This window comes from Podarcis filfolensis (assembly GCF_964270895.1).
Source record: "Podarcis filfolensis genome assembly, chromosome: 6".
Taxonomy (NCBI): Eukaryota; Metazoa; Chordata; class Lepidosauria; order Squamata; family Lacertidae; genus Podarcis; species Podarcis filfolensis.
This window is the reverse complement of record NC_139609.1, coordinates 25,189,838-25,210,563: the sequence shown is the minus strand read 5'-3', so window position 1 is coordinate 25,210,563 and position 20,726 is coordinate 25,189,838. Positions and strand designations below refer to the sequence as shown.

The following is a 20,726-nucleotide window of genomic DNA, read 5'->3' as shown; positions in this document are numbered from 1 at the left end:
TGCTGTATTCAGGGCCAGGGAGGAATTATCCATGCAGACTACAGTGGTACCTCTGGATGCGAACAGGATCCGTTCTGGAGCCCCGTTCACATCCTGAAGAGAATGCAACCCACGTCTGCGTTTCCACGGGTTGTGATTCGCTACTTCTGCACATGCGCGTGACGTCATTTTGAGTGTCTGGGCATGCGCGAGCGGCGAAACCCGGAAGTAACGCGCTCCGTTACTTCCAGGTCGCCGCAGAGCGCAACCCGAAAATATTCATCCCGAAGCTACTTCAACCCGAGGTATGACTGTAGTTGGGCCTGTCTGCACGGTTTTACCTGCCTCATAGCAATCATCACAGCTTACTGGCAGATAAGGCATTGGGTTGGATCCTTAGTCCAGGAAGCGTGGAAGTGGCTCCCCCACCCTGCTGTCATGGGGTATTCCCTTCAGGGAGCCTGGGGGGGTGCTTCATGTCCAGACACCCAGCTCTGGGGCTGATAGGCCTTAATGCCCCTACCACTGACCATGGCAGGGAGCTTGGTCAGCCTCTACCTACCAGCAACCAACAGTTAGGCTGGTTTCAGGATACGCACCCAATGCCTGCGCCAAAATCTGCCGACATCTGTCATCAATAAAAGTTGTGTCCTGATTGAATCCCAATAGTGCTGTCCTGGGTCTTTATTGTGTTTATGGCACATCCCCGTTGGCTCCCGTGCACCTGGGTCCACAAATTTTATTCTGAACAACTTTCTTTCTCTCCATGCTTGTTACGTTTGTTTTTCTATATGCCTCCTCTGCAAAGTACAACTAGACTTTTCACACAGCTTTTGATTAAAAGTTTCTGCCCAAATATGTACTATCTTTGCAGCTCATCACTGGGAATTAATCAAAGGCACCCTCGTCTTCCCTTCCCAAAGGGCAAGACTGCGTGTAGATTCACCCATGGAAAACGACAGAGGAACCCAGCCTGAAAACATTCGAAGTCCTTGTTCATCATAGGGATGGAGGGATTTGGAAATGGTCTAAGGCTTCCGTATCCTGCGGGGTGTTTGATTTCCTTCATTGTGGTAGGAAATATATTTCTTCCCCCTCTCCAGTATATGAAGTGAACCTCCTTCTGAAGCCCTGAAAGAGCTATGTCTGTTTGTACCATGAACCTGAACTCTTTGCAATCGAGGATAGGAGTAGGGAGAGAGAGCCATAAAGCTTGCTTAAATTCCAGGGATCCCAGGTGTATATTGATGCTGAAAGAATGGAAGCAGATGTCTTGTCTTCAAATCTGAAATGTGATAATAAAAGCATCCTTGGGGGACAAAATGACACTGAGCAAGTCTTGCATTCTGCCTCCAACCTGTAGTTTAGAATGCTTTTTAATAAGTCATAAAACTATGTTTAGGAGACTAACTTTCCCCCATTTCCACAGAAATTTATGGGCATTATTTTTGCTTTTTGAATGCAAACATTCCACTTGACAAGCTTAATGCTAAAACTTTGGGGGTTGTTGTTGTTTTTTTAAGATACATTTCTCCATCTGTTTGATCTCGCTGTAGCATAGATGTGCTGCAGAATCTAATCCTGTCAATGCAAGGAACCCTGATTAGAAAGGTGGCAGTGTTTTCAGTCTTGACTGAAACCAGGATCACAAGGTGGGACTTGACTAGTCCCAAAACCTGATGCATCCTTTCCTCTTTCGTAGATGTACACAGAGGCATGAAAAAGACTTGGCCCCCAAATTTAAATTTAAATCAAACCCTAGAGCAAAACTAGTTGTTGCTAATGTCACGAGCTTCGGACCATAGCTCCATAGCAGAACACATGCTCTGCATGCAGAAGTTCTCGAGATCATCCTCTTGCAACTCCAGAAGTATGACTAAGGAAAACGACCACCCAAAACCCTGGAGGACCACTACCTGTCAGTGTACATAATTTGTTGTGTTGTTGTTGTTTAGTCGTTTAGTCGTGTCCAACTCTTCGTGACCCCATGGACCAGAGCACGCCAGGCACTTCTGTCCTCCACTGCCTCCCGCAGTTTGATCAAACTCATGCTGGTAGCTTCAAGAACACCATCCAACCATCTCATCCTCTGTCGTCCCCTTCTCCTTGTGCCCTCCATCGTTCCCAACATCAGGGTCTTTTCCAGGGAGTCTTCTCTTCTCATGAGGTGGCCAAAGTATTGGAGCCTCAGCTTCATGATCTGTCCTTCCAGTGAGCACTCAGGGCTGATTTCCTTAAGAATGGATACGTTTGATCTTCTTGCAGTCCATGGGACTCTCAAGAGTCTCCTCCAGCACCATAATTCAAAAGCATCAATTCTTCGGCGATCAGCCTTCTTTATGGTCCAGCTCTCACTTCCATACATCACTACTGGGAAAACCATAGCTTTAACTATACGGACCTTTGTTGGCAAGGTGATGTCTCTACTTTTTAAGATGCTGTCTAGGTTTGACATTGCTTTTCTCCCAAGAAGCAGGCGTCTTTTAATTTCATGACTGCTGTCACCATCTGCAGTGATCATGGAGCCCAAGAAAGTAAAATCTCTTACTGCCTCCATTTCTTCCCCTTCTATTTGCCAGGAGGTGATGGAACCAGTGGCCATGATCTTCGTTTTTTTGATGTTGAGCTTCAGACCATATTTTGCGCTCTCCTCCTTCACCCTCAATAAAAGGTTCTTTAATTCCTCCTCACTTTCTGCCATCAAGGTTGTGTCATCTGCATATCTGAGGTTGTTGATATTTCTTCCGGCAATCTTAATTCCGGCTTCGGATTCATCCAGCCCAGCCTTTCGCATGATGAATTCTGCATATAAGTTAAATAAGCAGGGAGACAATATACAGCCTTGTCGTACTCCTTTCCCAATTTTGAACCAATCAGTTGTTCCATATCCAGTTCTAACTGTAGCTTCTTGTCCCACATAGAGATTTCTCAGGAGACAGATGAGGTGATCAGGCACTCCCATTTCTTCAAGAACTTGCCATAGTTTGCTGTGGTCGACACAGTCAAAGGCTTTTGCATAGTCAATGAAGCAGAAGTAGATGTCTTTCTGGAACTCTCTAGCTTTCTCCATAATCCAGCGCATGTTTGCAATTTGGTCTCTGGTTCCTCTGCCTCTTCTAAATCCAGCTTGCACTTCTGGGAGTTCTCGGTCCACATACTGCTTGAGCCTTCCTTGTAGAATTTTAAGCATAACCTTGCTAGCGTGTGAAATGAGTGAAATTGTTCGGTAGTTGGAGCATTCTTTGGCACTGCCCTTCTTTGGGATTGGGATGTAGACTGATCTTCTCCAATCCTCTGGCCACTGCTGAGTTTTCCAAACTTGCTGGCATATTGAGTGTAGTACCTTAACAGCATCATCTTTTAAAATTTTAAATAGTTCAGCTGGAATACCATCACTTCCATTGGCCTTGTTATTTGCAGTGCTTTCTAAGGCCCATTTGACTTCACTCTCCAGGATGTCTGGCTCAAGGTCAGCAACCACACTACCTGGGGTGTACGACACATCCATATCTTCCTGGTATAATTCCTCTGTGTATTCTTGCCACCTCTTCTTGATGTCTTCTGCTTCTGTTAGGTCCTTACCACTTTTGTCCTTGATTATGGTAATCCTTGTACGAAATGTTCCTTTCATATTTCCGATTTTCTTGAACAGATCTCTGGTTCTTCCCATTCTGTTGTTTTCCTCTATTTCTTTGCATTGCTCATTTAAGAAGGCCTTCTTGTCTCTCCTTGCTATTCTTTGGAAATCTGCATTCAATTTCCTGTATCTTTCACTATCTCCCTCGCATTTTGCTTGTCTTCTCTCCCCCGCTATTTGTAAGGCCTCGTTGGACAGCCACTTTGCTTTCTTGCATTTCTTTTTCATTGGGATGGTTTTAGTTGCTGCCTCCTGTATAATGTTGCGAGCCTCCATGCATAGTTCTTCAGGCACTCTGTCTAGCAAATCTAAATCCTTAAACCTGTTCCTCACTTCCACTGTGTATTCATAAGGGATTTGGTTTAGATTGTATCTTACCGGCCCAGTAGTTTTTCCTACTTTCTTCAGTTTAAGCTTGAATTTTGCTATAAGAAGCTGATGGTCTGAGCCACAGTCAGCTCCAGGTCTTGTTTTTGCTGACTGTATAGGGCTTCTCTATCTTTGGCTGCAGAGAATATAATCAATCTGATTTCGATGTTGCCCATCTGGTGATGTCCATGTGTAGAGTCGTCTCTTGTGTTGTTGGAAAAGCGTGTTTGTGATGACCAGCTTGTTCTCTTGACAGAACTCTATTAGCCTTTGCCCTGCTTCGTTTTGATCTCCAAGGCCAAACTTGCCAGTTGTTCCTTTTATCTCTTGACTCCCTACTTTAGCATTCCAATCCCCTATAATGAGAAGAACATCCTTCTTTGGTGTCATTTCTATAAGGTCTTGTAAGTCTTCATAGAATTGGTCAATTTCAGTTTCTTCAGCACCAGTAGTTGGTGCATAAACTTGGATTACTGTGGTGTTAAAAGGTCTGCCTTGGATTCGTATCGAGATCATTCTATCATTTTTGAGATTGCATCCCAGTACAGCTTTCGCCACTCTTTTGTTGACTATGAGGGCCACTCCATTTCCTTTACGGGTTTCTTGCCCACAGTAGTAGAGATGATAGTCATCCGAACTGAATTCGCCCATTCCCGTCCATTTTAGTTCACTGATGCCCAGGATGTCAATATTTATTCTTGCCATCTCATTTTTGACCACATCCAACTTACCCAGGTTCATGGCTCTTACATTCCAGGTTCCTATGCAATATTTTTCTTTACAGCATTGGACTTTCCTTTCGCTTCCAGGCATATCCGCAACTGAGTGTCCTTTCGGCTTTGGCCCAGCCGCTTCATCAGCTCTGGATCTACTTGTACTTGTCCTCCGCTCTTCCCCAGTAGCATGTTGGACACCTTCCGACCTGAGGGGCTCATCTTCCAGCGTCATAACTTTTATATGCCTGTTGTCTTTGTCCATGGAGTTTTCTTGGCAGGGATACTGGAGTGGCTTGCCGGTTCCTCCTCCAGGTGGATCACGTTTGGTCAAAACTCTCCACTATGACCTGTTCATCTTGGGTGCCCTGCTTGGCATAGTTCATAGCTTCTCTGAGTTATTCAAGCCCCTTCGCCACGGCAAGGCAGTGATCCATGAAGGGGAGTGTACATAATACTGAGCCAGATAATCCCATACAATAATGCAGTTGTGTATATTCAGACAGGTGTTAGGAGAAGGAAGAGACAGATGAAGCAGCAGCTAATCTCACGAAGCCTGCATAGAAAGATGGCATTGCTCTTTCCTGCACCTGTAAGAATCTTTTTCCCCACAAGTGGTAGCAGGACACAGGTGGCCAAAGCATCCTCATCTTGTGGCTCCCACTTGCTTACCTTTCCTGGTAAAGAAACCCAGGCTGAGAAGGTGGGAAAGCAGACTTAGAAATATGGAACGCGATAGATTTCAAGGGGGGACCTTATATTTGGTTTAAAAAAAAAGATTAAAATCAGTTCAGTGCTAATATTTCATACGTTCAGATTTATGTTTTAATATTCTAGGACTGCTGCTTCATTGTTTGGTACCACAGCTTTACCACCAGAATGTGTGGCAGATGGTTTGCATTTGCATTGGCCTTCTGGAAAAGGAATCCGCTTCTACCAACATAAGCTGCAAGTTTTTCTTCTCAAGTTTACAAGGAAATGGTCAGAATGGCATTACAAAAAAAGAAAGGAAAAAAGCCTCGCTGTCTCAGACTCCCTGTTCTGCAGAGAAGGAACTACACCCACCCAAACTATGTTGTCATCCGCATGTACATTTAGTTCCCAAAGTGTTTGTTTAAAATTATTTAGCTATTTCATTATGCACAAAGACTTTTAAAAGACCTTTCTTTCTGCCCTTCTGAAAACACTTAATTTCATTTGTCGTTTGTTACAGAGTGGAGTTCTGTGAGGCTAAGATATATTATTTGCTCTAGTCTGTATTGGATAAATTATTGCATTAAGAAACCAATAATTTTCAAATGTAATCAGATTTAAGGTTTTAATAAGATTCATCCTCCTATTCACACTTGCTTAATTTAAGGATATTAAATCTGCTCAGGAATGAGCTGCTTTTCAAACCCATGTGTGCCTATTACAGGATTTTATTCCTGATGTGTTAATAGGATTTAATTATATTAGCTTCAGAGACAAGGGACTCGCCACAATAGTCAAACTTGATAAAAATCAAGCAGAAATATGGCAGCAAAGTACTGACCAGTCACTCTTCCTTAAAAGACAAATGAGGCTTGATTATTTTGACAGTTTGTACTCTACTGATATACCTCCTTCTGAAATGTAGAAGGCAGTCTATGGCAGAAAACCTCATGTAACATATTTGTGTGCCAGGCGCATTCATGTGAAGTAAGGTCTCAAAGCAATAATGAATGAACCAGAAACTACTGGGTCATAACTTTATTGGCAACATCATTGGCCAATTTGGTGCAGCAAAGTGCATCCATTGGGTAGCTTACCTACTGGCCAATATCACCACCCAGCCCGCTCACTGGGTTGAACCAGAGAAGTTGACAAACAGGTAGGTACCACCATAGAACATGCCAAACATGTGGGTCCACAAACAACTGGGGAGCGTAATCACCGGCCTCCTCCCCACCCAGCTGGGACAGGATGTCCTGAACCCCTGGCCTACCTGGCAGCAAGTCAGTATGTCAAGTCCAAATGCCCAATGTCCAAAGATGAGGAAATGTAGTCCAGGGTCAATTCAAGGAACCAAGTCTGAAGTCCAGCAGTGCAAAGTTAAACCCAAAGTATAGTCCCACTGAGGCCCAGAAGCATCCAAGCCAAGGTCCATCAAAACATGCCCAGTTGAACAGACACAGCACCTCAGCTCTGCTGCCCTTTTATACTTTGCATGCTGATTGCAGCATCTGGGCTTGATGAGGCATGTGACCCTCACCTGTTCTAAGCCTGTCCAGATGAGGAGTCACACACACCTTCCCAGAGCTAGCGAGCCCCACCTGGCCAGCTATGGAGCTGGGCTGTGGGCCCTTGCCTGCCTCAGCCTCCTAGAGCACCCCTCCTGCTTCTCCTTATGCCTCAGGGCCCGCTGTGTCAAAGGGGACAGGAGCCCCTTTGGCTCTGGTGATGGGTCCTGCTGCTCTGGTTCCTGTACCTCCATCTCCACGCCATCCTCCGTCACCCTGTGCATATTTCCTTCCTCATTTCCTGCTTGCCCCGGTGTGTCCCAGTCCTGGCTGTACCCCTTGCCGGGATCCTCTTCCTCCTCTTCCTTCTCCCCAGTTCATGACACAGAAGCTTTTTGGGGTGACTCCAAGACCCCTTATGTAAGCTGTGGATGCCACACAATGCTCTCTTCTGCTAATGGAGAAGTTGTGACAGACTAACATAGCCAACAAATAAATACGTACTCAGAACCTTGCTGTGGAGAAGGCAAAAAGCCTCCTGGTCAACTGGCCAATAAAGACCATGAGTAAAATTCCTTCTTGGCCCCATTAAGCAGCAGTTTACACTGTCCACAGCAAAGATGACTGCGATCCAGGCAGGGTCCGTGGAGAAGCCCAGAGACTGAATATGGGAATTGTAGGAGAAGGTCTTCTACACAAGCCCCAACCCCCAGGAACCAGCATGGAGTACCCATTGGCTCCTGGGGTCCCAGGACTGCCTGAGCTGTGGCACAGAAGCCCGCCCAGATGAGAGCCTGCCTCCACTTCACCAGTGTGCAAAAGTGGCACCCAACACACACATTGAGAAGTGGCAAATTGGCTCTTAAGATGAAGTCAACACAACTAGTTAACAAAAAAGTTGCCTTTCTGTTTGGGTTATTCCTGTGCTGCAAGTGAGGGTGCTGTGTTATAGAAGTTTCTGGTCTACTTGTGCTGTTTTCTGCCACATCCAACATATAGTCCAAGATGCAGCGGTCACCACTGGTTGGCCCAGTGACCTCCACACCAGCACATTTTTTATCCTCTCTTTCTTAGTACTTGTGCAATGAATGAATGTTGTTAATGCAGGACAGAATGAGCCATAAATATACAGCCATCTAAACTTACAAGTGAAATGGTTGACGGATGGCACAGCATTGAGCATTTTTCTTTTCTCAGAAGAGAAACATAAAGTATACAATGCAACAAATGCCGGGTTTTTACATATGCATTGTCGACCAATTTTAGCAAAAACTGGCTTAAGATTTGCTTGCAGAAATGTTGCAAATGTTGCAAGTCTCGTTTATTTTCTTTTGTTTATTTTATTTTATTTTATTTTCCCTGAGTACCAGAGTAAATATTTGTGTCTCCTTGAATGTATTACTGCACTGAAAAAAAGAGGGCAGGGCTTTGTGCTTAAGTAACTTCTATAGACACCACACAACCCAGGAACCAGAACCTCTGTCCTACTGCCATTGCTGAAATAAGATGGTGCTTCTCTGTTTCAGCCATAGCCAGTTTCTCTCTTAACTGCTTTGCATTTCATTTTTCACAGAAGCTTCTGTAAAAAAGAAGCCTGCTCCATATTCCCCTCTCCTCCTTCGACCTCCTTTTGACTACTGAGCTCATAGCTTTATACAGGTCACACAGAAACGCAGCACAACATTATGAAAAGCAAGGGCATTAACTGCTGCCTTGATTTCTTCCTTTCCTGTGGCTAATTAGGTTAATGGCAAACAGTCACGGAAATCGAAGGCCTTCTGCAGCAGCACAGTTGGGCAGACGACAATGGGAGGGAGGCCCAGGCTGCTGTAGTCTGCATACATCATCAGTTTCTCTGCCAGCATCATTTGCAATTGATTGGGAACCTTGGCTCTGGCTAAGTTTGCATGAAAGCTAAAAGTACAGCAGTCAGGGTTTCCAGTGCCTGCACACAACTTTGAGATGGAAAAAGAGAACCGGCTCTCGCAGAAGCAAAAAGGGGAAATGTCTGGTTTGCAATGTTATATAATAATAATAATAATTTATTATTTATACCCCGCCCATCTGGCTGAGCTTCCCCAGCCACTCTGGGCGGCTTCCAATCAAGTGTTAAAAACAATACAGCATTAAATATTAAAAACATCCCTAAACAGAGGTTAGAGAATCCAGTCCGTGTTCTTCTGGGTTGCAGTTCAACAGGTTCTGGAGAACTTCCAGTCCAGGTTTTATAGACAGCTCAGGAACTCTGGATCCTAGCCCAACCCCCTACAATGCAAGAATCTCAACTAAAGCATCCATGACAGATGGCTATCCAACCTCTGCTTTAAAACCTGCAAGGAAGGAGAGTCCACCACCTTCCAAGGGAGTCCGTTCCACTGTCAAACAGCTCTTACTGTCAGAAAGTTCTTCCTGATGTTTAGTCAGAATCTCTTGTTAGTCACTTGAGATTTCTTGTTACTTGAAGCCATTGTTTCAGTTATTACCCTCCGATGCAGGAGAAAGCAAGCTTGCTCCATCTTCCATGTGACAACCCTTGAGATATTTGAAGATGGCTATCATATCTCCTCTCAGTCTCCCCTCTTTCAGACTAAACATACCCAACTCCCTCAACCATTCCTCATAAGGCTTGGTTTCCAGACCCTTGATCATATTGGTTGCAATCCTCTGCACGCGTTCCAACTTCTCAATATTCCTCTTAAATTATGGCACCCAGAACTGGACACGGTATTCCAGGTGTGGTCTGAGCAAGGCAAAATAGAGGGGGATTATTACTTACTTTGGCCTAGAAACTTGACTTCTGTTGATGCAGCCTAGAATAGCATTAGCTTTTTTGCAGTTTCATCACACTGTTGACTTATGTTAAATTTGTGGTCTACTAAGACCCCTAGATCCTTTCCACATATACTACTGACAAGCCAGGTGCCCCCATCTTAGATTTGTGCATCTGGTTTTTGCTGCCTAAGTGCAGAACATTACATTTGTCCCTACTGAAATTCACAACTGGACTTACTCCCTCTCTCCTCCTTCTGCGTGCCCCCTAAAGTGTACATTTTACAATGTTCAGTTCTGATCCATCCACTGGGCATTTCAGTTCCAAATTTTGAAGGCTGTGTGTTAGATAGCTCAATTGGACTGGTTAGAAGCTGTCTTTTCTTCCCTAAATATGCCACATGAGAACGCTACCTTTATTTTGAGGCAGAAGAAACGCAGCCCTTTGTTTCTTGTCCTTATTGTTCCTTAGTTCTTTTTCTGGCCTTTTTTACTGCCAACCTACTCACAGAAATATCAAGTGGAAGCTAAGGTTAGAAATCGAGACAGTCCACGTCAAAACAAATCAGTTCCTGTTAGAGTCAAAAGTTGATTCCTGTTGTTATATTGTCCCTTCTCACTAAATTGATTTGATTTATTTACTAAATCCCTCCCTGTTCAAAGAATCTTGTGAATTGTAGGTGAACATAAAACAATAGCCTTGAGAATTAGATTTAGGCCACCCAACTGAAGATCACAAATGAGATCTCTGCTCACTTACAGGAGGCCCCATCCTCTGATGGCACTGGAAGTGCTGTAGAAATCTTGATCTATTTATTCATATTTGGTGGGAATGCCCACATGTTAAAAACCTTTGGAAGTATTTGGAGTCTTCTCCATTATATCCACAATTACAGGCCAATCCCTTTCTCCAAATCCTGCCTTAGCCCTACTACCCAGAGAACCGGTAGGCTTCTTACTAACTGCACCACAATTAGCGATAGCTCGACAATGGAAGAATCAGACAGAAAGACCCCGATCAGATGGGAAAATAATATCTGGGATGCAGCAATGTCTGAGTGTCTCACCAGACACAGGAGGGGAATTAAAGACATAACAAATAGAGACACCCTCCAAGAAACATGGAGCCCTTTCCTTAACTGTGTCAATGGCCAAAAACCAAGACCTCATTATACCAACAGCTTAACGTTCTCAGTGGAGAGGTTACATTAAGTGATATGTTTGAATGTTGAATGTGTAAGTTTATGTCAATGGATGAAACAAACACCATTAGATGTACTGCTGGGTAAGTGTTTAATGGTTCTTGCATTTGCATTTGTTTAAAAACAAAAAAATAAAAAAAACAATAGCCTTGAGGAAGAACTTGGTGGCAACTGCAAAACCTGTTCACCACCCTATAGACTTGTGTGTGGCCCATCTTGTGCTCCATCAATAGTCTCCTGGAGGCACATTACACAAGCAATGAAAAGAAGTTGGGTTCTTGAGAAGAAGTCTTATTTCCCACATACCATACGTTCACTGTTGATCTTTAATTTGCGTTAGCACACTGTACATTTGTGATGATGCCCAGAACTCCTTTGCCCGCCTTTGTCTTTCCCTATAGTTATTAGAAGTGAACCATATTCATGTACATTTCCAAACAAAAGGGAACCAGACTACCGCATGATGAAACTTCATTATGGCCAACTCATTTTTCCCCTTTTAGTTTTGAAGCGCAAGGTCGGGGAGGGGGGGTTAGTTTTAGTTGTTTCTTAACTGGATGACAGATTTTGTTCTAATTAATCTAGAGCACTGTGTATAGAAACGACTGCAAAAGCAAACATGTCTATTAACAGAAAAGCAGTGATTACTGCTTGGCTTTCAGCCAGTAACTCTACATAAGCAATGAACTGATGCCTGAAACTGTCTTGGTGCCATATGGGTTCTGCTGTAGCAATGAATTGGATCCAACGCAAGGTTAAGATGTGTCAGATTTAACGGGGGTTTAATTGATACTGGTAAAGAAACTCTAAATAAAGAAACAGTGTGCGCGAGGGAGCTATTAGAAACAAGCTGCATGCTAGCCTCTCTTCCTTAGTTTGTGGGCAACAAAACATTCACTCCGACATCTAAAGGAGTTTCCAAACTCTTTACTTCTTTCGGTTCAATTCAGTCGAAGACAAACAAAGCAAAAACAAAAACAAAACAGCAATAATAATACTTCAGGTTAACAAGTTTACCTGCATTTAATTGACACTGAATGGGAACTCTAATCGGATTCATGCTAATAGGCTTTGGGCACTGTTATGGAGACTTCAGCCATTTTGCCAGAAAACAAAATAAAATAAACATAGTGTGTTGAGACCCAGAGTACTCCCAGAGTACTCCAAGCGCTCTGCCTCTGGCTGCGGTCAGTCGGAAGCTTCAAAAGGTTCACAAGCCAGGCATCTGCTGTTGCGTATCACCCTCAGCCTCAGAATCACCTCTCAACAGGGCCAGGATCCAAAGAAGAGTTTGGACTTGATATCCCGCCTTTCACTCCCCTTCAGGAGTCTGAAAGCGGCTAACAATCTCCTTTCCCTTCCTCCCCCACAACAAACACTCTGTGAGGTGAGTGGGGCTGAGAGACTTCAAAGAAGTGTGACTGGCCCAAGGTCACCCAGCAGCTGCATGTGGAGGAGCGGAGACACGAACCCAGTTCCCCAGATTACGAGACTACCGCTCTTAACCACTACACCACACTGGCTCTCTACACCAAAGAGCTGCTTGTATCATGCAAAGAAAAGAATGGATGGCTCCCTGAACAGGAACACTTCTGTTGTTGTTGTTTAGTCATTTAGTCGTGTCCGACTCTTCGTGACCCCATGGACCAGAGCACTCCAGGCACTCCTGTCTTCCACTGCCTCCCGCAGTTTGGTCAAACTCATGCTGGTAGCCTTGAGAACACTGTCCAACCATCTCGTCCTCTGTCATCCCCTTCTCCTTGTGCCCTCCATCTTTCCCATGGGACTCTCAAGAGTCTCCTCCAGCACCATAATTCAAAAGCATCAATTCTTCGGCGATCAGCCTTCTTTATGGTCCAGCTCTCACTTCCATACATCACTACTGGGAAAACCATAGCTTTAACTATACGGACCTTTGTTGGCAAGGTGATGTCTCTGCTTTTTAAGATGCTGTCTAGGTTTGTCATTGCTTTTCTCCCAAGAAGCAAGCATCTTTTAATTTCGTGGCTGCTGTCACCATCTGCAGTGATCACACTTCTGTTAGGAGGCGACAATGCACAACATTTTGTTTTAGGTACCCCTTGAGAGTTCTATAATTCAGGTCAACATTATGTGAAGCGCCATTTCATCAATTTTAACTTAAACCCAGAGCCTTCCCATTTCACTGGATGGCAGACAGTTCCTATAATTTCCATTAATAAATTAATTTCCCTTCATTTACTGCCACCCTATTTCTAAAGCAGGCATGGTGGGTGGATGCTGCATCCTTCCAGGGTTTCCCAAACTTGGGTCGCTCCAGCTGCTTTTGGACTGAACACTGGTCCTGATAGCTAGGAATGATGGGAGTTGTAGTCCAAAAACAGCTGGAGGCCCAAGTTTGGGAAACCCTGTAGACGATGTTGGACTATAACTCCCATTGTCCATGGCCATACTGGCTGAAGTTGATGGAAGTTGGAGTACACCAACATATGGACAGCTGAAAGTTACCCACCTCTGTTCTAAACTCTCACAGTAATACACACACACCCTTAAACTAAAAAGTTCTTCACAGCACCAAACGATCATCAAGCATGTGAGAATGAGGCAGTCCTATCAGACTGCAAAAGCGGGAGAGAAGGGGAAGGGGGCAATTCCACTGGATGTGCTGAGAAACCAGCGACATTTGGCCCTTCCTCAGTTGTCACCTAGCAGCAGCCGGTCCACTAGGCTATCTCATCAGTATGGAACTGTAACTTTAAGAACTGGTCCCTGGGTTTGCTTCCTTCCTCCTTCCTCCTGCCTCCCCATCCCTTTCCCCTTCAGTGCCACATCTTTTAGATTGTCAACCTGAGTAATTGATACGTAAGTCGCCCTGGGAGTTTTTGCACTGAAGGGGAAATGCTTTAAATAAACGAACAAACATGTACCTGCAAGCATCGCTGCAGCCAAAGTCTTACAACAAGGTATTATTTTTAATACCCATGTGCAAAGGCAGAGCTAAGAGAGATGCAGTGGAATCTCGTATGTGGCTATTCAGAAGTAAGCCCCACTAATTTCAGTACAACTCACTCCCTAGTAAGCAAATTTAGGATTGCAGCCTTGTAATACAAGCTCTTTCCACCGGAATAAAAGGAGACACATCAGAGAAGTGGGAAAGCGTTAGGTGAGATCACTGTCTCTTTTTCAAGTTCATCCCCTGAAGGAGCGAATTTTTTTAAACACTGTACCGCAAGAAAAAATAAATACAATGCTTTGGGGTAGGGATCAAAAGTGGTGGGCTTTTTTCTTAACTAAATACATACAAGTATTTTTTAAATAAAAAAAATGAAAATATTTCTGTCTGGGGATTTTTGGACTATGAATCCATTCAACTGCCTCACAGCCCTCCTGCTAAAATAGAACACGATGTGCTGTTATCAAATATATATAATTACAGGGAGAGATATGAGGGCAAGGAGACGGAAGCTTATTAACCAAGTCTCTTTCTTTGTTAAACTACCTTAGTACCATGCTTTTATTAGCTATCTCCATTATTTAAGTAGCAAGAACACCTTGAAATGTGAATTTCTTCAGTAATTGCTGTTCTGCTCCTTCCTGAATCTGTACTATTAAAGTCAGCATTTGCAGCCAGAGGTTTAGATTTACATTCCTTACTCATGTAAGCTACCCCTGTATTCATGATACACACACACACACACACACACACACACATACACACACATATCTTAACCTGATGTTCCTTGCCTTGCAATAGGGTAATACCTTGACCTACCAACTTTTATGAGTATGTTCTATTATTTTTAATGTTTTGCCAATCTCTGCTTATTTCTCTGTAATTCATGCACTTTCCAGCATGGAGTTTTCATGAAGTTAAAATTCTTTTCTGCCTGTGGGGGCGGATTACTCAATCAGGGTTTGTGCAATATATAAAAAAAAGCTGTAATACAGCAAACATTCACCCCCCCCCCTGTTTCTCTGAGCACAGTGCACCAAAGTAGAACATATTTAGGCAGAGCAACCATACCAGCCTTTTCTACAGAGAGGATAACTGTTCTGGGAAAGGGGGGGAGAGAGAGAGAGAAGAAAAGTTTTATTTATGTATGGAGTCATCAATGAACAGAGCAGTCCAGAGCTACAGACACATTTGTGGTGTACATGATCATTTCTTTTGTTCCACTGCCACTAACGCCTCTAGTTAAATGGGCTTTGCAGGTTTTGAGCTATTACCAAACGCTGCAAAACCTGTTAGGATCAAGATCTGAGAGAGAGAGGAAAAAGAGCATGCCATGAATAACTTGCAACTGTCTGGGAAATAAAAGCTATTGTCTGCCTCTGCCCACAACACTCAAACGTTTCTTATATATACTAAGTTCACACAAGCACAAATGCAAATAAGGCACACACACAAATCTCGTGGATTACAAATCGCCCAAGGAATCATTTACTACCGTAGTGTTAATGTGCCATCCTTGGAAACCAGCTGCTGAATTTTCTTTCTTGCTGTCCTTTCGAACAACAAATATGTTGGAGAGGCAAGATTGCCATGTTATTGCCAATCCTGTAAGACATAGCCTTGTACACTGGAAATCAGTATGGAACACTGCACTCCTGTAACTTTTTACAGCCTTTAAATTGCCAGCCTTCTGACTACATTTCTTCAAACAATATTGCCATCTGAGTGATATCAATCAAACCGTACTGCCCTTTGATGTCAGGACTCACAGAGTCAGCCCACTTGACTGAATTCTGATTACCTCTGTATTCAGAGGAAAATAAATGTGATTTAAAAGAGAGATCCTAGCCAGGAGTTGTGAGTATTTAATAAAAGCAGTACTGATTGGGAGGAGAATAATGCCTAAAATATTATATTGGGAAGCTCAGGCATTTCTATAGGGAAGTTTCTTTGTCAGGTGATGTATTATGAGGCTCTTCCTGAATTTCTGCAGCTTCTAGCCATAGAGCATCAAGACGATAATAAAAATGAAGCAATTTAGCTTCTGGTTTCAGTTTTGATCTGATAGGAATTGAACCACCTTATAAATCTTCAACATGCTACTGGTTCTCCTGGGGAAGAGCTTGACTCACTATCCAGCCTTTACAATACTTTCGTCCTATACTCTGATAGCTTAGATTCAATCACCCGTATATATTTTTTCCTTCAGCTGAGCATTTGTTGGAGCATGGCTCAAAGATAGGCAGCCCAGTCCCATGATAAAACTTGAAGCCTCGAACATGTGCTTCGCAACTTAGAGTGCTGTGATAGTTTTGCAAAGTCATGTTCAGAGTTAGCATCATAAATGATCATATTAACTGCAAATATGATAGATGATAGATAGATATTAATTAATATTTATATGCCACTCTCCCTACAAAATATTAAAAACTCAGTAAAAGAACATCAACCATTAAAAACTTCCCTGAACAGGGCTGCCTTCAGATGTCTTCTAAAACTCAAATAGTTGTTTGTCTCCTTAACTTTTGATGGGAGGGCATTCCACTGGACAGGTGACACTACCAAGAAGGCCCTCTGCCTGGTTCCCTGTAGCTTCACATCTTGCAGTGAGGGAACCGCCAGAAGGCCCTCAAAGCTGGACACCTCAATGTTCGGGCAATGGAGGTAGAGATGCTCCTTCAGGTATACAGGGTCTCAGCCGTTTAGGGCTTTAAAGGTCAACACCAACACTTTGAATTGGGCTCAGAAACATACTGGGAGACAATGTAGATCTTTTAAGACTGGTGTTATATGGTTCCGGGTGGCTGCTCCCAGTCTGCAGTCTGGCAGCCGCATTCTGGATTAGCTGTAGTTTCCAGGTCACCTTCAAAGGTGACATACAGTGCATTGCAGTAGTCCAAGTGGGAGATAACCAGAGCATGCACCACTCTGGCGAGACAGTGCCCAGGCAGGTAGGATTTCAGCCGGCATACCAGAAGAGCTGGTAGGCAGCCACCCTGGACATAGAATTAACCTTCACCTCCATGGATCCAGACAAATCTCATTTGGTCTAGTCCAGGAATTTCACCTGTCTTTAAAACCAGCCTCATATAGGAATAATCTCACCTGAAAATAATTAGGGGATAACTGGGGGCAGGTTTGTATCGTGATGATCATCTTCATCATCTTTAGTGCTATCTATATATGTGTCTCAAGGTGATGGACACAACGTAATAAAAACAGCTAAAAACAATTATTTTTTGTTTATTAAAATTATATACCACCCTTCATCCGAGAATCACGAGATGGTTTACAGTATAAAAACGCAATCGTGCATAGCATAATTAAAAATGGCACAGCAAATTAATTGAAAAACAATAAAAGGAGCCACCCATGTTTTTGGAAAGTGCAGATTGAGAGCACCTGTCATAACTCAACAGGGCAGCCACACTAAAAGGCCTTCTCTGAGTGACTGTGGATATTTCTGGAACTTTTAAGGTTAAATTCTCCCACAGACCATAGTGGCCTATTGGGTATATAATGGACAGGCAGCCTTTCAAGCCTTTCAAGTCTTCAGAAAAAGTTGGAACCAGCCCAAAGTGGTGAAAGGCCCTCTTTTTCATCACCACTACCTGAGTATCCAATCAAGCATTCAAATGGGGCCTGCACTGCCAGAGGGAGGGGGGGCGAACTAATTTTAAAAATTTGTTGTGTTGCTCAGTCAACAGCAAATATGCTTAAAGTTCTTTCCTACTGATGGACTAGAGAAAAGGATAAGAAACATTTCAGCAAAGAGCTCTGAACTTATGCACAAGGCAACTTAAATCCAGCTGACTTTGGGATGTAATCCGTTTAACAGTGTGCTGGGTTGCAGCCAAAGCCATTTTGGAAGCCAGAAGTAATATCAAGTTAAATTCATTATGCAATAGGAACGGCGAATATTTACCATCTTTGCTCAAGAGAATCAATACCTGAGCGTTTTAAAGAAAATACTGATGGTTTCATAGACTCGCCAGCAGCTGGCTATATTGAGCTTCCTCTTCAATGTATATCTGGGGTATATCATAGACACCCCCTTTGTTGGTGTGTGCAAATTCTCATTCTGAAAGTATGGCCCAGAGGAAAAAAGTTTGAGAACCACAGTCTTAGAAGATCAGTTCTTGGTTTGTTTATGTTCTTCCTAGTGATAAGGAAACTATTTCTACATCTAGCTCTTTCTGCTGTATGGGCATGGAAACTCAAGCAAATACTCAACCCCCAGGACCCACAGCTAGAGAAAGTGTACTATAATGGCATTCCAATGTTATGTACAGGGATGTGGTGCATAGGGGGTGGGGTGTATGATATGACCATTCAGCCATGTGGGAGTCTGAAGAGTTACAGGGTTGTCCCCTCGCCTTCTGTCGGTGAGAACTAGTCCTAAAGTTTGGTTATACTGGTTTGATTGTAAATCAAGCAACAAATGTCAAACCCCAATTGCAAGTAATCACAAGCGAGTGGGATGTCAAAAGGGAGGACAGTCTGGCATCTATTTGACAAGACAGGAGACGAGGCAGTTGACAAAGGTTGTGCACTAGTCATTGGCTCCTTCGTGTGCTGTGGGCAGTGTGGGCGGGTGGAGAGCTGAATAAAAAGAGCAGGGAAAAGACAGTACAAAGTATAGGAGAAGGTACAAAATAGACTGCAAAGTGAGGTGGAAGGGAATTATCTGGTCCTGTTTATTCGCAGTGGTTGATAACCACCCTGCGCACAAAGGAAGAGGCAGAAATAAAATGTTCAAAATTAAGAAAATAAACCACTCGCTTGTTACTATTGATCCTGACCTGGCCGCTGAATGTTCATTTAGCTACTGTCATACAGCCAGTCTTCGAATTCTCCTTTCGTTGTGTAATTAACTTTTCTTTAAGCCAGCCCAGGTCACACAGGCTGATTAAAATGTAGCTGTCATCTCAGTACTTTTCTGATGAGTTTTCAAAAAGTTTTTTTCTCTCTCTCTCTCTCTCTCGTTGCATTCTCCCTTCACCAGGGCTGGTAATAACAGGACATTTTCTGATACACCACTGCAGATTAACTCCACCCCTAGATGGCTCATTTTTCTAGGACTGACATATGTCAAAAGGTATCTTGAAATCCCCCCAAACTCTTTTTTCTTTTTGGCAGTCAGCAAATGTATCTCTGTCCCCTTCTGAGCTACCTCCCATGCCTCCCAGCATACAGAATTAATTTCAATCGAATCCATCTTCACCATTGGCGTAACTGTGCTTCCCCCCCCCCCTTAAAGGACATTCCTCCCAAAACAATCAACTCATCCCTGATATGAGTTAGGAGAATGACGACTAGAATGGCATAAAGCGGGGGTGGACGGGACGACCACCAACCTGTTTTTAATTTCAGGCTTCTAAAGGTATCACTGTATCTTCAAGAACCGTTTTCTCTTTTCTATCTAAATTAATCATTTGTCTGTCGCTCTTCCAGAAGGAGACAAAATTTTATGAACTTTCTGAGTTTCAGCTTCTGCCTTCGCATCTATTAATTTCCTGTCGACGCATCACCTGGCAAGTAGAGTTGCACGTATTAGTGGTGCCATACTACTAATGGAAGCAAACACATGTTGTTTGTTTTTTAGCTCGGGCGTTGGCATGTGCAACCGTTGGTTTTCTGTTCCAATCTACACTTCCACATTGTGTCGTGAAAACCAGGTAATTATTAATATAGGTCATGCATACCTTTATTTTCTCGTCCCATTGTTGACTGCGGTGATGGGGAACCTGTGGCCCTGCAGATTACAGGTCTCCTCATCTCTGACTGTTGGCCATGCTGGCTGGGACTGATGGGAGATGGAGCCAAACAACACCTGGAGGATGTCCCCAGCTTCCCCTCCCTGGTTGACCAGCTCCTTTCTGTCATCTATTAAATAAAAAATAAGGTACATGGAAGAGAAAACAGTGCAGAGGCTGTTGCAAAAATGAATTGTAGGGATGTAGAAGAGATTCCACCTATTGAATGAAGTATCCAAGGACTTGTGAAGGGCTCCGGCCACTGCATAGATAGACATGAAGCTAACACCAATGATCCAGAGACATTCTGATACAGATTAGAAAAATCTATTCATTATGTCTGTTCCTGAACTCTAGTTCTTTATGTATCTGTATTCAGATTCCCATGTGGCAAAGCCCCCAGTTCTTCCCATTTTAGCGGTAATACAGTTTCTGAATAGCACCTGTTGTTATTTTAATTCACTCCTGTGATAGCGAGCTCTGAGAGAGACTTGGAAGGGGCTTCCATTTTTCACTTGTAATGGAGATTCTCTTTCATGTATTTACTTGTTTGGGCTAGTGTGTGAGAGGGAGGGGGGATGTGGATGATCTTTTTCATTATCTAGGGTGTATTTTCCCACTATATGAGATCCCAACTCTATCAAATAATAAGATCTTGGATAAAGTTCAATAAGCCCTAAAGCTCCAGGGTGAGAAACTAAAGCTGCTTTAACAAACCCCACCTAGAGAAAATTAGACTAGTGCTACCATCGTATGCGCACACTCGAGGCAGTAGGTCCCATTGAACTCATTCGGAATGAAACAGGAGTGAGACTGCATTGGATCAGACTGCATGGAGAACCTCAGATGTGGCTTACTGAGCATGTACTCAATCCCGCATTTCAACAGGGGCGTGTCACACACCTGAAAGAGGAAATTGTGTGGGCTGTATGTACAGTTAAAAACAAAACCAAACACAGAGAAGAGTTTCAGAACTATTGACAGCATTGTCTGCCTTCATATTAATTATTCCGTCCTCTCAGTAAATAGGTTTGGGGAAATTCAAGGGCTCTGTGAGAATGCTTCTGAGCAGAGATGGCGAACGAGTGTTCCTCTAGACAGACTGTGCTAAACTATAGTTCTCTTCACTGATGTCGGAGACTGGACTGAGGAGGAATGGTGGGGACTG

At 43.4% G+C, this 20,726-nt stretch overlaps 1 protein-coding gene across 1 annotated transcript in view; it reads right to left on the bottom strand.

Moving 5' to 3' along the window:
* Positions 1-17,182: 17,182 nt before the first annotated feature.
* The window catches only part of LOC310765588 (uncharacterized protein), a 34,641-nt gene continuing 31,097 nt past the window's right edge, over positions 17,183-20,726 (bottom strand). Inside the window, exons 4-5 of the mRNA XM_083620791.1 lie at positions 19,508-19,688; positions 17,183-19,333 (exon numbers count right to left, since the gene is read on the bottom strand). Of these exons, the coding sequence (XP_083476917.1) occupies positions 19,510-19,688 (179 nt within the window). The 3' untranslated portion in view covers positions 17,183-19,333; positions 19,508-19,509. The remainder of the gene's footprint in view (positions 19,334-19,507; positions 19,689-20,726) is intronic.